At 39.1% G+C, this 17,852-nt stretch overlaps 1 protein-coding gene across 7 annotated transcripts in view; it reads left to right on the top strand.

The window, feature by feature from the left end:
* Fer (FER tyrosine kinase) overlaps window positions 1-17,852 on the top strand; it is a 279,057-nt gene that overhangs the window by 117,034 nt on the left and 144,171 nt on the right. For all 7 annotated transcript variants that reach the window (XM_029470883.1, XM_021186574.2, XM_029470881.2 and 4 more), the window contains one exon: window positions 4,258-4,380. In XM_029470883.1, the coding sequence (XP_029326743.1) occupies window positions 4,258-4,380 (123 nt within the window). The remainder of the gene's footprint in view (window positions 1-4,257; window positions 4,381-17,852) is intronic.

Here is a 17,852-nt window from a genome sequence, read left to right as displayed (position 1 = left end):
AACTTGTATACATACCAGTGTGAACTTAGGGCTGACTGAGCCATGAAACTTAGATTCACAGGCAATGATAAATTAAAGGTAAACTAATACATATTTTAAAATAAAACTTTGATGAAAATCTTCACTATAATGGCATTGTTTATTCTCTTGTTTGTGAATTCATTCATTCATTCATTCATTCATTCACTTGTTCATTCATCCAGAATATACTTACTGAGTATTATGTTAGGACCCAAACATATGAGCCAGCAACCACACAAAAGTGGTATTTAGTAGTTAGTTGAATATAGAAAAAAGCTACTAACAAATAATAAAGGAAAGACAGAATGTAATGTAACAGTAGCAGAATCCAACACCCTACATTCATCAGAAGCATATGTTTTTGTTGGGAATGTTAATTAATGTGGCCATTATAGAGATCAGTGTGGGGTGTCCCCGACATCAGGAAAGTAGAGCTGTGACATGATCTGGAAACCCTGTGTCTTGGATCATGACTAATTGAAATGAAGAGCATGTTAAGAGGAGATACTCCCATGGTTTTCTCTACACTGTTAGATTAGCCAGGATGTGGAATCCACCTCAGTGTCCAGTAGACAGGTGAAGAGAAGGCTCTGGTGCATGTGCACCTTGGCATGCTGTTCAGCCACAAAAACGTTGGCAATCCTGCCATGGCTAACATCGTGCATTTGGTGGGATAGTGTTGCTATGCCAAATAATTCAGGTAGAAGCCCAGAGTTCAGTAGTCACTACAGAAGCAGGAAGAGCAGAGAGAGTTAAAAGCAGGAGAGGTCGGTTCACAGTTGCAGTGCCTGTATTTTAAGTAGGAAGTCCTGACTCTCATGGTATAGTAGGTAGAGTATAATTAACAATAGTGTAGTATACATGCCAAATAGAAGATTTTTACTGTACTCACCATAAAGAAATGAGCAAAGTCTCAAGTGATGGATATCCTACTAAAAGTTATTTGATACCTGACATAGTCATTGAATGAGAGCATCACATTGTAGCTGATATATGCACAAAGCTTTGGCCAGCCACATATTTTTTTAAATTAAGAAATGGAAAGAGATCGGATATTGATCATGTAGCAAGTTCACTTTGAGGTAATTAATTAAACCTATGAATTTCTTAGATTCATTACTGCAGTCTCTGAACTCTTTAGAGGTACATTTTAAATTCATGCTGTGGGTCTCATTGTGTGCAGTAAAATGCCAACAAGTTTTTGCATAGCAATTCTAAACTTGTGGCTTATCCATGTGTAGTTAAAATTATTTTTTTTCCATTGTACAGTAATCACTCAGTCATCATTAGGGAAAGGCAATAACTACTTTAAAGTTTAAGTGAAACTATTATGTCATTTTCTATACCTGTAATATACTTTCAGACATAGTCATTCCAAAAGCTTACTTCCCAGGAGGCAGAAGGCCTTCCCAGGCATTACTAATCAAGTAACTGCCATTCCAAGGCCAGCTTGGGGAACATGGCAAGATTCTGTTTCCAAAGAAATCAAATCAATCAAACCAACCGACCAAACAGGAAACCCTTACTTTGTTACCGTATTATCATAAAAGTCGCATCATTCTGTATGGGGTTGGGTCACAGGAGGTAGGAGGAACTCATACAGATCTGCTTGAAGCCAGATCTAGTACAGCATGTGGAATCTTGAAAGTAAAGAGACAAACACAAACACTGGGAGTGTCCTCCTCTCTCTTTTGTTTGCTCACACATCATTGAGAAGGTCTTAATGCTTTTATATCCATCAATGTATCTTCCTGTCTAAGAAAGGGAATTTACTGGTTTTATACCATGTTAGATTGCTGAGAACTTCACAGGTATCAGGATAATTTTTGTAAAATTAGTAATTTCAAAATTTGAAATGTTCTTAAATTAAGAAAGGGAAACAGAAAATCTAGGTTTTATTAGGTAGTTGTGTAGTTCTGGGGGTAGATAGGTCACCTAAGACTTAGAGCAGAGTTGATGGGAGATTGCATTGTGTATCAACTTCATTTTATTACTTAATATTCAATATTGCACATTAACATCTTGTGCTCATGTGTGTGTGAACCATGTGTAAGTTGTCGGTTTTGTCTCTTTGCTTCATAACACTTAATGAATTTTATGTCATTCACATGTTTCTTTCTGTAGGCCATATATGCCACAGATTGTACTAGACCATAGGGCTATCACACTGAGTGGAAAACAAATGAATCTCTTGCTTCCTGTGCCTGCATTCTAGAAGGAAGTCAGATAACAAAAATCATAAGTAAAAACGGGACTGGAGAGATGGCTTCCGGAGGACCCAAGTTAGATTCCCCCAGCATCCATGCTAAATAAATGTCTCATAACCACCTGCCACTTCAGCCTGAGGGAATCTACCACCCTCCCTTTCCCCCCTTTTATTTTTATTTATTTATTTATTTATTTATTTATTGGCTTCTGAGGACATACACACACATACACACACTCATACCTTTAAAAAATAAGTACAATATCTGTGCTAGTAGGGTCAAATGTAATAATTATATATTTTAAGGAGAAAATGACAATAACACAGAGGAGGAAAGAAATGAAGTTGTGTTGTGGAGACAGTGTATGTAGGTGTCTATAGTTACCTCACCAAATAGACACTGCTAAGAGCTGCACAGGAAATCAGTAAGGGAGCTATCACCCACAGGGCCGTCTCCTTAGACAGCCATCCATGGAGCAAACCTCCAGTTCTGAGAAGGGAGTGCATCTCATTCATATTCTAGAACAGAAAGGTAATTACAGTGCTCGGAGACTAGTGAGCAAAGGCGAAGAGTGGTCAGAGATAAAGTGGAAAGACCACGCCGAGCCCAGATTACCATACATCATCTTTGGCTTTTATGCTGAAGGAAGAAAGGATTTTAATTAAGCAAGGCAAAGGAGTTATCCTCAGGTGCCCTGATTGCTGTGTTAAGTATAAATCGAAAGTAGATACAGGTAGAAATCATGTCTGGTTGAAATGTTGTGGTTGGTGTTACTATTGCAGGCTGTGCCTTGTTGACATGTTAGTTTTCCACTCCATTATTTATTGTTGCAAACAGTATCTACCAAACAGCAGAATATCCTTCCGCCTCCTCTCCAGTGGGATTTTGGACTGTTAATCTAGCTTCTTTCTGCTTCTTTCATGTTCTCCTCCTCAGCCTCTGACAATCACTCTTGCTCTCTCTTCCTAGTTTTATGAAGTTGGGGAGTTCTGATTCTTCACAGGTTTCTTAAAGTGCTACACATTCACATTACATCTCTGACACTTCCTATGCGTTAGTTAAACCCGAGGAGCAACCTCTGGAAGCTTTTGTTACAGTGCATTGCAGTCCTGCCATTGACAAGTGTGTTAATGGATTATGTCTACATTTCCTGCTGTCAGTTCTTACATATAATAATTGAACTACTGTCTAAATAGGAAAGACAACAGACTCTTTCTGCAGAGAAAACTCTGTTTTCCTACAGATAGGAAATATGCAACACACTTAGATCTGAGCCTGGAGAGCCGGCTCAGCCGTGAGGAGAATGAAGTTCTGTTAGGCTCACAGCTGCCTGTCAATCTAGCCAGCACGGGCCTCCATGTGCACCCACACACATGACATGTACACTGAAATACCAGAATTCATCTAAAAAGGTGCCTGGCTCTGAGCTTGCTGGTCTCAAAGGCTTATTACTGATGCCCTTCATTACTTCTTTATCTTCCTCTCTTGTGTGAATGAGGTTTCCATCTTTACATTTTTATATATCAAAGGTACATTGAGGTCCTACTGTAGAAAAACCCATTGTATTAGCAAGTAAATGAGTATCATATATATTATGTTGTTGGGCTTCCTCGAACCTTTGACCGTATTTTTGGTACTGAAAGTTTACGAATGGAGCAGACGTGGAGACGCATGCAAACATCTCCTTGTGCTTAAACTTGAGTGGGCACCTGCCTTGTTTGCTTCGGTCATCATTTTTGTAAAATGCACTTGAGTTCTCTTAGCTTTCTCTATACTGTAATAATGATGTGAGTTATGTTTGGTCTAAACATTTTTCTATCAGAATATTTGGCAGTAGATTATAGAGTTTCATGTTTCTATTTTAATATTTAACTATCTGTAAGTATGTAGTTGACTATTGTTAGAGATATTTATGTTGCTGTGCACTGTCAGCTCTCCTTAAACAGAACTTAACTCCTGGATTAAGATCAATTTTTTTTTTCTGAAACAATGTCTTCCTGATAGTTCTGTGTTGTTGTTCTCTCCCCAGAATCTGTATCGATTCGAGGGCACCGGGTTTTCAAACATTCCCCAGCTTATAGATCACCACTTCAATACAAAGCAAGTCATCACCAAGAAGTCTGGGGTGGTTCTGCTCAATCCCATCCCAAAGGTAGGGCGGAGAGCTGGCTTCTGGTTTAATAAAGAATACTTTGTTAGCATTTGTCACAGAAGAAAGCTTTCTGGGTATGTGCCAAAGTCAGAGACAAATTACTTCTGTGAGCACCAATAACTCAGCAAGCTAGCTGAGATATAGACTTCCTTTAATTTTCTGAAAAGACATTGCCTTTCTGCTCAGCATTTGCTAGGATACAAATGGCCTAATTTGTTTTCTTTCTTTCCCAATTGATCTTGAAAGATGTGGGGATCATACTTTGAAAGTTCCTGGCAAAAGATGTGAAGATGTAGACATCAAAGAAGAGGGTTAGCATTTAGGAGTAAATCAGAAGTTTAATTTTGAGCTTTAGCTTTACAATGTGTTGAAAGTTTGGGACTGGTTAAAGCTATGCATCTCTTCTCAGAAAAATCATAGTTTCCCTCTGCGGAGCCAGGCAACTAGGTCAGAGCTTGCTTTAGATCATTTTTACCTGGAAAATCTATCACGACCAATTCTTTCATGTACTAAGAGATTGTGAGGGAAGGAATGGGCATGAGGAGTGTATGTGTTTCAGACTGCACCTTAGGGGCTTAGACCATGGCACAACAGTGAGCCCATTGGGCCTTCCTTTCAGCACTTTGACACTTGATGGCGGCAGGGGCCCTTTCCTTAGAGGGCTGAGCAACATGAAGAACAGTATAAAAATAGGAAAGACATTCAAGTTGGTCGGTGACAGGTATCTAGTTAATTTTTATAGATCAATCCTGTGTTATCCTTCCCACAATTTAGACACTTCCTAAGTTTCACTTCGTACTCATTGTATAACATATAACTTGACAATGTGGTTTTTTGTTGTTACTGTTTTGACCCAGATTCTCAGAATCCATAAGCATCCGATTCCCTGTGGTATCTCTGTTTGCACCTAGAGTTTTCAGTTACATGATAAAGAGTTGTGTGTTTGCCGTTATACACTTGAGCATGAACTTCAGGTCTACTGCATCCTGTTATGAATCAACCTCAAGCCAGTAACATGCATTTTGCCCATTAGGTTCATACTAAATAAATACTGTTTTTACATAGACTGCTGCTTGGCTTTACAAGCTGACCAGCTATTTGCACAGCCTGTAGTTAGTCAAGTTCATGGTAGAGATCAAATCCATGATGGAAATTAACTTGCAGATCTGGGTCTGAGTATGAATATATAATTTCAAATAAAATTACATCTCTCACTGCATACAAATTTTCATGAAGTGAACTTAGGTAATGGATTAGACTCTCTAGACTATTGCATGGTCAATTATTATCTTTCTATCAGATCGCTAATTCAACAGAGCTGATTACTCCACCATTTTATAGTACTAGATATGCAAATCAGTGAATGCTGGCAGCTATAGAAGGTTAAAGAGCTATAGATGATTGTGTTGTGGGTAAAAGCAAAGCCCACCTACGCACTAACCTCACTTAAACCTAGCATTTGAAATACGCACATGAGTATCTGTTTATTGTAAATGCTGTTCAAAGAATCCTATTAGTCCTTTGTAGAGATAATTGAAATACAGAGGTCGTGGAGTACAGCTTTCAGTTATGAGTGGGAACAAATTGATGTGAATTTTGTTGTGGTATATCTGCCTTTGAAAAGTTATTTGTCCTCTTATTACTGAATCTATTTCTTGATTTAAATCATGTAAGAAACTAATACATTTGACCATATAATATGCTATAAAATATCTAATTTTCACCTTTATAGACTATATTCAGTCTATGTAAAGAATGTTGTTTTGCTTTGGATGGAATTTCTGTTTCCCATTATTTTTTCTCTTAGTCATCAAAATACAATTTTATTCCTGTAGTGCCTAAGTGACTAAGGCAGTTTCTTATCTTTATTCCTTATGTTACTCACAAGTGCGGGGACAGTAGACCACCAGAGTTGGGGAATTGCTTGATTTTTCCAGCTTAATAATGCTCTTAGTAAATGGACACCTTATGATCTGCTCCTTATCTGCTGTCCGGTTTCTTCCTGTACTGCCTCCCAGAGCCTGTGCAGAGGCTTAGGAGAGGGGCAGCATTGTTGTAAGTGGTACTAACTGATCACCTCAATTGTTCTCTTAAAGCAGCAAACCCAGTGGGCTTCCATGGCCTGTTCTTTCTTAATTTAGTTGCTTCTAGAGGGTCCCTTCAGCGAGAGCCTTTCTCTGTCATGTGTAAATAGTATATTCTCCCTCATTCCTTTCCTTACTTCTCAGTGGCTAATTTCTAATGGTTATATATATTCACCTTTCTATGGCATCATGTATTTTGATTGTTTTCTCTCCCTCGAGTGCAGTGCAAATTCTATAAGGTCAAAGTTGTATTTGACTTAGTATCTCTGTCTCACTGGTACCTGTAAGAGTTTTGGACAAGTGTAAGCCATCAGCAGATATTAAAAGATTGATGTTATCAATTAAGTCCTAAGACTTTTCAGCAACCTTCTCCCCCATCTTCATCCTCTTCCTTCTCCCTGCTGGGGATCAAGTCCAGAGCCTTTTAGGTACCTACCAGGCACTCCACCATTTAGGCATATCCCTGACCTTTGGCTGACTTCTTCATATGCATTTTTTTATGTACACCTCCCATATTGCCATGAGACATGTTTTGAGTTTTGTTGCTTTTAATATCCTACAGGATGATGGAAGAGGAGCTATTTCTTTAAATAGTAAAATAGTAAAGGACTTCTGAAGATAGCATAGCAGATAGCAGCAGTGCTGGGACACAGTCCATGCTGTTAACCATGGGGCACGGAGTACAGACTTGAGTAGATGCTACAAGAACTGTGCATTGTAAGCAATGTGAATGTGGATATGAGGGAAGGGAAGTCTTCTGCTTTGATAAGGTGCTAAATTGGAAAGAGACTCCTAGATATTCAAACCTATAAATCTGTATGACAGGAAAACAATGAAATTGATATTAGACAACTGGAATTTGAGGTACAATGTAGACTTTGAGAAAATATAAATAGGAATTCACCTAATCTAACATTTAAATGGCACTTCAGACGTTATTTTATTGGGTAAAGCTAGTATTTCTTCCAGTACATCTTTTAGGGAAGAAATTCTGTGACTGGAATGCAGAGCTCACCATATTCATGAACAAAAGCAGGGAGGGCAGCCAGGCAGAGAGCTGTGACTTGAACCTTAGCAAATGCTTGCCTCCTCCCTGAACCAAGTGGCTGTTTACCAGACTTCAGTATGGATTGCCCAAATATTACAGGCTTACTTTGAGAAGATGTAATAAATGTCTTTCTCGGTGACTAAAAGTTCTAACTGGTCTGCAGAAGAGTGTGTGTGGCAGCCGCAGGCTGGATCAAGGGTAAGGAACGAGCCGTGCCTGCGCACAGAGGAAGGCTTAAGTGGGCAGGCGCACTTCATGTTGGTTTCAGATGACTAAAAGGTTAGCTTTGCTGTTTGCATTCGTGAGGTAGCCAACTTGCCCAATGTTGTCAAGTAAGATTTTCTTTTTAGAGGAGCTTATTACACAGGGTTTGGTATATTTAGGTTTTCTTAGTTTAGCATTTTGTGAAGCCAGGGAGACTTCCTTTTCCCTAAATCTGTGCCCAACGTCCTTAATTTATTAAGACCTATTGGGTAGTTTTTAAGATAATTATCCATTTAAATAAATAGGATAGTGGAAAATACAATGGTTCTGTATGCTTTCGTAGACATTCACTTACTAATCACTCTGTGCTCAGCAGGGTTCTGAACTGTGATGAGATTGCTCTGTGCATCAAAGAGGAAGGAGATAACAGAGGGGTTATGGTGGTGTGAAGGCCTGGGTTAGCTCTGTGGGCCTACGTACCATGTGAGCCACGAGATAGCTACTGCTTTTCATTTCTAAAATATTTAAAATTGGGTTTTTGATGATTTGAGGCAGGGTCACATATAGCTCCCATTGGCCTTGAGCTCACTGTGTAGCTGAGAATGAATGTGACCTCCTGGTCCTGAATCTCCTCCTCCCCAGTGCTAAGATTAAAGTCCTGCAGTGCCACAGCTGGCTCAGCTCAAACATTGTGATCATAGAAGGTTTCTTGGTATCGTTTCATAGAGATGTCAATAAAATTGTTTTCTGTGTTGTAATGTGCAGAGATAACAGTGAAATGTTCAACAATCGAGCATGCATACCAACCCATCAAAGTAGCTGTCAGTCTATAGGGATGTAGGAACGTTTCACAGATGATTATCCTCAGAGTGTATGTATGTATGTGTGTGTGCATACCTATCTACACACACACACACACACACACACACACACACACTGCTTTTTAAATAATCTGTATATAAAATGTTTGATAGTCAAGAACAGCTCCTGGTGAGTGAGAGCCAATGGCAGACAGCCAAGGAGAGTGATGGCCTTCCAGAGAATGCACACCTCAGAATTTGGAAATACTTTTTAAATGCCTTTTAATAGTAGAGATAATTCTCCCCTGTCAGTAGACTAAGAAGATTTAAAACTATATCAAATGCCACTTCTATCTAGAGTATTAATCTAAATTCAAAATAATATCTTGTTTTCCTGATATACATGGCAATAGATCGCTATGATCATTTGCTTTTAGAGTATGAGCTGAAAAATCCTTTTTACAAGAGTAGAATCTGTCAAAATTATAAATGTGTAGCTTTGACTCAGCAGTAATTCATAATTTATATCCTTGTCGTGTGTGTGTGTGTGTGTGTGTGTGTTTGGTGGTCACTGTGACATCGTTCAAAGCATCAGCAGATGGAAAATTTGACTAATTGGGCTAGTTAAATAATTCATGGTCCTCTATCCAAAGGAGTTCTGGTACTTAGGTATGCTGTCTATGTTCTGAATAAAGAGTTTGGTGGTCTGTTGATTTAAAAGGAAAATATTACAAAACCGAGTTGATGTTGAATTGCCTTTGTTTATGAGGACCAAGGAAAATGATGTAAAATGATGTGCCTGAATTTTCTAACTGATCATAGACACATAGTGGGTCTGTAAGTCTGTACTATAGAGCTAATCTAACTTCTAACACAGGTGTGTGTGTGTGTGTAAATTAGATACGTTTATGAATGGCAAACAGAATGTAAAAGAAATTAGTTATATTTTATAATGTATTACATTTTAAGTGTATGTGTGTGAAGGTCAGAGGAACCTTATGTGAATGAATTCTGTCTTTCCACAGTGTGGGTCCCGGGGCTCAAAGTCAGGTCATCAGGCTTCGTAGCAAGGGCCTCTAGCACTGATTAATCTCATTGGCTCACATTTCCCATCTTTAATCTTCTTAACCCTGTGAGTGTATTACTGGCTCCGCATTCAGAGAACTAAAGTAGTGTTCGGATGCAGCATTGGCTGTCAAGCAGTTAGGACTTTCCAGGAAGATGGAAGATTGGAACAGTATTAAGAACAGAATTGGGCTGGGAAGGTGGATCATTTGATGAGTTCTTGGCACACAAAGCACAAAATTGTGACTTTGGATCTCCGGCATCCATGCAAAGTGAGCCTGGCACCTGTACCCTAGCTCTGGTGGCGAGGGTGTGCAGGCAGACTTTCTAGAGTGACTAATGAGCTCAGAGACAGTGAGAGACTTACCCCCAAAAGAAGAAAGTTACAGAGTAAGAGCCCTTGGCTGCATGTTCAATAATTATCTTCATTTCTTTCAATAGTATGTTTTCCAGGATATTTTGCTTAATTTTATTAACAGTTAAAAATATGCAGGCATAAAAATATGATAACCAAGGGGAAAATAAGAGTCATTTATATTTGTGATAATGCAGGTAGTAAAGCGAAGCGAGTAGTTCTCCTTACATGTTCACCTGGCTTGTCTTACAGGTCTAGAGCAGCTGTAAGAATGTGACCAGTTCTTAACCTAGTTGTCCTAGCTGTCCAACTGGACTCTTTAGGAGGCCAACTCATTTGTCACTGAAGTGCTCTGAGACGACTTTATGTTTAAGAGGAAAACATTGTTAAAGTGGTTTCAGGCTCACCCTCTAGAATCTTTAAACTTTCCATCTTGTGTAGTTAATTCTCCTTGCCCTAGTCCTGTGTGTAATGTGAGCTAAGATTATGTGATGGGAGGAATGCCCCACATGGCCTGTTCCTAAGCTTTTGTAGGTCTTACAGTTAGCGAGGCTTGTGAGTGGAGATACAGTGCCTGGCCTGCTTTAGAAGGCAATACAGATGGAATGAAAAGACAGAGAAGAGTGGCTGAGGATGTCAATAACATTGACTCCTGTCTGTCACTCGTGTGTACAAGTCCATGATCACTTGTGTGCACATACACAGATGAAGGAAGGACCATAGAATATTAAGGTGGGAAAATAATCTATAAAACAGAATTTTAGTATTTTATTTTCATAATTTGAAATATCTATGTGAATAAGTGTGAAAAGCTTAAAGGCCATGTTCTGGGAGGAATTACGTTGCTTTGTGTTTGGAGGGTGACTTAAGGCAGCTTATGCATGGTTTTAATTTTTTATTAAACATTATCATGTTAAAACTTTTTTCTATAACTATATTCAATGGCACTGTTTAGTAGAACACTGTAAAGAATTCTTTGGTGACTGTGTTCAGTTTCTTTAGAGAGAAGTTAAAGTGAGACCCTGGACACACAAACTGAGGCATCTTAATGTACAGAATTATATTGAAAGAAGGTATACAGAACTGATGTATACTGTTTTCAAAACATTTCAGTGTAATGTTTGTGAACCTCAATTTGAGACATGCATGAGAGGTTTAATTAATATTTTAAAAATAACAATATATGCTTCAGTAATCTAGAAGAGAACTAGCAGGGGCCATGAGGGTTTCGTTGAAGAAGGACTTGAAGCAGATCACAGATAGGAAGAGGTCAGACATGCAGAGAAGAGGTGCTGCTTGATAGGACAGTGTGAGGCATGGGTGCCCCAGGCTTGTTTTAAGGATGCCAAGATCAGTCAGGCAAAAGCAGGTGGTTTGGAAGGTGATTACCTCAAGTGTTCATGGGAGTCTGGCTTTGAGAGCTGCAAATCCCGGAGTAAGCGTGAAATGTGCTATTTTGCAGCAGGTGGATAAGCACACAGTGAACGTGGCCTAAGCATAGCCCACTGCACTGCCTAACTCGCCAGTGTACTGAGACTGAGCACACCTGTTTAGTGGCTCGAAGAATGTGACCAGTACACTAGCACATTAGACAAGAGAAACCCAAGTTTCATTTGCTGGGTCTGTCATCAAACTTGCATAGCTATTCCAACCTATTATACAGCGATGTTTAAGTAGGAACAAATTACCAGTGCCATGGAAAAGGAGCAACGATGGAAATTCATAGATTAAAAACTAAAGCTCTTGACAGGCGGTCTAAATTGTCGCCTGAGTGTGGAGTTTAGCATCACCTTGCTGAGAGCTGCTAGGGAAGAAGCAGCTTTGTGATTGGAGAGGAAAGGGGAGTTTTAATCTTTTATAGGAAAGTTTACTACCAGTAGTCTCAGCAGCATTCTGTATAGATGTGCTATTGCATTTTGTGCTGTAGACAAGAACAAAATTTGAAATACAGCTTAGTGCAGGATGCTCCAGCTCAGCAGCAGAAAAGTGTTGTACTTTTATAGTACAAAACAGAAAAGTGATACGGCTCCAGATTTTTGATCAAGATACTAGCAAATTAGCTCTAAATAGTTTAAAATTTTTAAGCAAATGCCTAAACAGCAAAGGATTATTCTTGTGAAATGCATGTGATCTCATCTTAATTATATTTCCACAATGTTGAATATTTAGCTACAGTAGAAGAAGTCTTACATGCTCAGTAACAAGTAGCAAAAAAGGTGAAGACAAAAATCATGACCAAGTTTTAGAAACTTACTAAAATCTCTAAGTGGTCACTTCTGAATCGTTTAAGCAGAGATTAGCAATCTATTCTGTCCTACTTTTCAAGTTATGAAAGTACATATCTAGCACATATTTGATGTTGATTCTAAGAAACTCAGAAGCCTCATGGACTAAGCAGATGGACAAAGCAAGAATGGTCCCTGGGAGGCCGGAGAGCTGGCTCAGTGCTTAAGAGCACCCATTACACAGGTCCCAAGTTCCATCCCCTGTACCCACCTGGCAGCTTACAACCATTCCTTACTCCAGTCGCAGGAGTTCCAGCACCCTCTTCAGGTCTGGGTGGGTATAGCATGTACAGTGGTGCACATATGCACCTGCAGGCAAGCACTCATATATATAAAGGAAGAGAGTTCTCTTGGATAAAAAGAACAAAAGAATACCTGAGATGTAGCTATTCCAAGCATTGGTTGCTAATTCTTCAGTAGGAGAGGAGGTGTCACTAAGAGTGGATGCCTGGTACTGGGAATTGGGCACATTGATAAGAGTGAGACTGTATCAGTACCTGTCCTTTTTGTCCTGGCTTGGCCTCTTCCATCACAGAACCCACCCCTCTCTCTTTACCAGAAGCTGCAGCCCAACAAAATTCCTCAGGTGGAACCCTCTGAGGGTGATGGGTTCTTCTTTTCTTTGCTACTCAGTGTTGCTTGTATGTGCCTGACTCTCCTGCTGGCTAAGGAGGTATTGAAGAACAACGGGAAGTCTTACTTGTTTCAGGATCCCCACAGAATCTGTCACATATTTGAAGCTGGGTGATTTTGGGGCTTTTGTTTTGTTTTCTTTAGATAAATATATAAGTTTAACAAATTTTGATTATTCAAATCTTTTGTATATATATTATGGTAAAATGTGACAATTTTAGATTGTATTATCCAAAAAGGGTTTCTGTTTATATCTGACTTGTGAACTGTTATAAGCTGTGGCTTGTGGCTGAGAATAGCTATTAAGGCAGCTCCACAAAATATCATAAACTTACATAGGACATCACAAAATTGTTTTTATTTTTTAAATTTAATTCTTTTTTGTGAGTATGAACTTTGGAGATGATAATGTTTCATAGTGTCAGAAAGTTAGACATTCTGATTAGATCATGAGTGAAATCTTTTGAAGTAATCAATGTGTGCTTAGCCTCAGTTTTGTTCATAGAACAATTTAGTTCTTACATTATTTTCTTTTTTACTTTATATTAGAAGTTATGTGGAGTTGGGCGTGTAGCTCAGTGGTAAATGCTTAAGGCCCTCAGTCCTATCTCTAGCACGCAGAAAACAAACCCTTTTTCACAATGATGCAGTTACAACCCTCTTAGAAACAATGATCAGTTTTTAAGTACTGAAAGAAATGTTTGTTGCACTCTTATTAACCTTCCCTCTAGACTATTGTAACCTATATTTTAGCATCATAAAATGTATTTGACAATTTAACTGGTATTCTTCTCTGATAGTAAAGTCAGGAAAGTTCCTTATTTGCAAATTGTGTCTTGTATAAACCTATTTCAGAAGGGAAAGGATGGTGGTGTACATGATAGGCAAGCTTGGCTTACTCTGGAAAAGAGTTGTTGGCATTTTATCTTACTAACTAAATTCATGTTCACCTTCTACCTGGCTCTCAAAGAGAACTGGTCCCAAGTCCTCTTTTTCAAAGACTAATAAATATGCATGTTAAAAACGTAATGACATTGAAGTAACAGGGTTTAAATTATAAAGGCCATGGGCATTAGAAAGATAACTTAGAGTTAGTTTTTTAATGGAAAGCTTCATCCATATACATTTATAAGTCTTGGAAAAAAGAAACTGTATTTCCTTCTGTTATTATGTAACAAATTGCATTTATTAAAGGTGGAACAAAGAGTTGATAACACTGTAAAAGTGAACTCTAATTTCTTTGTCCCCTAGTCTCAGTGAGGTCTAGCTGTATTGATGGAGAGCAGAGTCACATCAGCTGATGTCAGTTATTTCTAGCATGCCTTTTAGGAATAGATGTTCAAATGTCAACCGTGGCCCTCTCTGATCTGTAGTCTTGCTGCTAGGGACATCTCGAACTGGTCATCTCAAATAGGTAGAGTTTTCAAATACATTTTAGTGACATTATTTTCTGTTTAAATAAATCCTTTTAAATCATTAAACATTTAAATGATTAAATCCACACTAGTTGGAAAACATGGGAACCATTTCTTGTCCTGTGTCTGAGGTGTGTGGTGCATGTGTGTGGTGCATGCGCTTCGTCTGAGGTCTGTGCACTCATGTCCCACATGCGGGAGGTCAGACGAGGGCGTCAGGTGCCATCTGCCTCCGCTCCTCCTTGTCCCCTGAGAGGACACTCAAAAGGAGCAGAGAGCTTCATCTTTGATTTTGGAGAACCTCTGACTTCCAGAATTGTAAGGTAACTAGTCTGTGCCGCTTTAGACTGTCACACTTTGTGGTCATCCATTACAGCAATAGTATATGCAGGAAGTGAGGTTAGAAGTGACATATGATTGTTATTTTATGTACGAGGGTTCGATCTTTGTATTGAGGGTGATAGACAACTTTGAAAGGTTTTATTCTGAGAAGAATTATGATCAAATTTGTATTTTATGCAGGTAATTGTGGCTTTGTTATAGAAGCCATTCAGTGTATTGATAACCAGTGACATTGAAGTGACAAAAGAAGGCATAAGATCAGTTTGGGACTTAGATAATGATGGGGTGCTGCTGAGATAAATTTGTGACCCCCTAGCTTAGTGACCTGTGACACCACCTTATTTACTGTTCTGGCCCCACTGCAGGCCTACAGACTGAGGGACTATGGGAGTGGTGCTGAAAAGTCTCAGCACCCTGTGGGTGGTCCTGATGCCATGATGCTGAAGGGCCATCCATTGCAAACTGACCCGTGTGAAAAGGAATAAGCTCTCCACACCTGTGTGGTCTCTTCATTACCCAGGCTCTATGGGTCAGGCTACCCGAGTGCAGCAAGCTTACATCCATTTAACCTTGGAAAGACTGGAAGTGGGGTGGGAACCACCTTTGTCAGAGAATAGCCTGGTGGTCATTTGGCGTCTAAATAGTGATCTCTTTAAACTTTAATTCCTTCACGGTATCCTCATGATCAAGAGTCAATGAAGCAGAAATACCTATTTTATGGCTTTTTGGAGAAGTTGATGTTCCAAAATTGATTTTCACCGTCTCATGAGAATTTTAAAGAAATATACTTCAAATAGTATTCTGCATGAAGATTATGTTTTCTTTTTTTTTTAATCTTGGGAGTTGTATGCTTGTGATAGTCATTCAAAAGTAGTTTTAGAACAGAATATATAGAAACGTAAATAATTTTAGAATTAGAAATTTGAATGATATTTGATATATTTTTGACTAAGAAAGCCAAACTGATTATTCTTTCCTCATTGAAATGCGCCTCATATCTATGCAGCACACACTTTGAGCATACCTTAGTTCTCTTGTCTAATATAGCCCACTTTTGCAATAATATACTTTCCAAATTCCAGTCACTCTTTTTGTCACTCAGAATGGTGTTAGTGTGGTAGAACACGCATAGAACAAGCTGACTGCTATTAACATGCCCATGAACTACCTTCTCCTCCTGGGACTAGTGATGGCAAGCCTGGACGTTGTAGCCCCGCTGCATTCCTTCGCACTGACTCTTGAGCCAGTGTTCCTGGATGAGGTCATTGAATGGGTGCTGAGATGCACTGGCAGATTGCACAGAGCTAAGAGTGATGCTTGAGGTGATGGAGCATTTCAGTGAACGTTCCTGAGGAAGGAGTCGTTAGCTCCAGCACAGACTTCAGCACTGATGCCCACCGAGAGAGGCGTGTCCCTCCGCTATGATGTCATATTGTCACAGTTGCTGCTTTTTCAGGGATCCTGCTGCCACCTTGCTGTTTACCTCCTTTAAATCTCTCTCAGCTTCTGCTCTAGCCCAAATAAAAATCTGTTTAATTCTTGAGTTGAGTTTTGACTAAAATCTGGACAGATGATTCATATAATTCTAGGTATGGAATATATGTAAGGTAGTAAATTAACTTTTGTCACCCTGTGACAGAAAAACTTTTGACATGACAGTCATTCTTAGCAGCTTCTTCAGCATATCAGATAGACTAGTCTTTCAAAGCCTTGTGGAATTCCCAAGTTAAGAGCAGAGGAAATATTGAAGTTATCCATCTGGAGTCTGTCAGAAACCCTTGACTTCAGACACTTCAGAGTTTTAATGCAGAATCAAAGTCACAGAGGATCAGAAGACAAATGGTAGAATAAAAATTCACTTTCAAGTCCTTCTATATCTGCTAAAATGCATCCTTCTAAAATTGGAATAATTTTGCCCTAGCATGGAGAGGGTGCTGTAGGCAAGCTCACACACACACACACACACACACACACACACACACACACACACACACACACACCCCTACCTACATTCCCACATTCATTCACCTCTGGAGACTATTTTCTGTCCTGTCACCTTCTCTCTGTCTCCCTGCCCTCCCTTCCTCTCCCCTTTCTGTTCTCTTTTCACTTTCCTTTTTTGTTGTTGTTGGTTTTTTGTTGTTGTTGTTTGATGTGATCAGCAATGATTCATTGATCGCCCATTGTATACAGCTGTGCTGCTAGTAGCTCTTTCATAAACTCTTTGTGGAGAGTTAAAAAGTTTGTAGAGGGAGAGCTCTGGAGAATATGGAAAGGGAAACAAGGGTGTGCTCAATTATAAAAGCTATTCAACTGTTGGAATTGATAACAAATAAAAAAGTATGAAAATGTGCATCAGAAGTATAAAATATCAGAAGTATGGAATGGGATGAAATGCCCCCACTACAGCTAGGCAGTGGCATGGGCAGTTTGCAAGTGTGTTGGGGATTAAGATTAAAAAAATTAAACAGTGGGGCATCGACTAAGCTGCTGAAAATATAGGAGACTAGGATCTGAAAAATTCTTATCAAGCATATAAATAAATGATTGATCTTTTCATTTTACTAACAAACACAGAAATGTAACACATTAGTATTTATCTGAGAGGATGTGGGGAGACTAATAGAGGATTATTAAAAGTCAATTGGAGGGAGAATTATCTTTCAACTGTGGAAAAGTATTTGGTAATGCAATAATTAAGACACCTAGTACATTAGAAATTGGTTAAAACTCCAGGCTAGAGAAATGGCTCAGCGGTTAAGAGCACTGACTGCTCTTCTGAAGAAGTCTGAGTTCAAATCCCAGCAACCCCATGGTGGCTCACAGCCTTCAGTAACAAGATCTGACTCCCTCTTCCAGAGTGTCTGAAGACAGCTACAGTGTACTTACATATAATAAATAAATAAATCTTTGAAAAAAAAAAGACAACATGCATTTTTTTAAAAGAGAAAGAAAGAGAGAGAGAGAGAGAAAGGAAGGAAGGAAGGGAGGGAGGGAGGGAGGAAGAGAGAGAGAGAGAGAGAGAGAGAGAGAGAGAGAGAGAAAGAAAGAAAGAAAGTCAAGAAAATGAGGGTAAGCTTGCTAAAATTCAACTCTTAAATGGACATTTCAGAGCTTGGGAGGTCACGGGAAAGGACCACAATTGCTTATAAATTGCCTCAGCCAGAATAACATTTGCAAAGAAAACTACAACTGCCTTGTATTTTTCTCTCCAGTGCTAGTTATTGAATACAGGGCAGTG

Source organism: Mus caroli, unplaced genomic scaffold (genome assembly GCF_978045245.1).
Source record: "Mus caroli unplaced genomic scaffold, Mus_caroli_1 scaffold_18, whole genome shotgun sequence".
Lineage (NCBI taxonomy): Eukaryota > Metazoa > Chordata > Mammalia > Rodentia > Muridae > Mus > Mus caroli.
The sequence above is the reverse complement of the archived record's forward strand: the minus strand, read 5'-3'. Positions and strand labels throughout refer to the sequence as shown.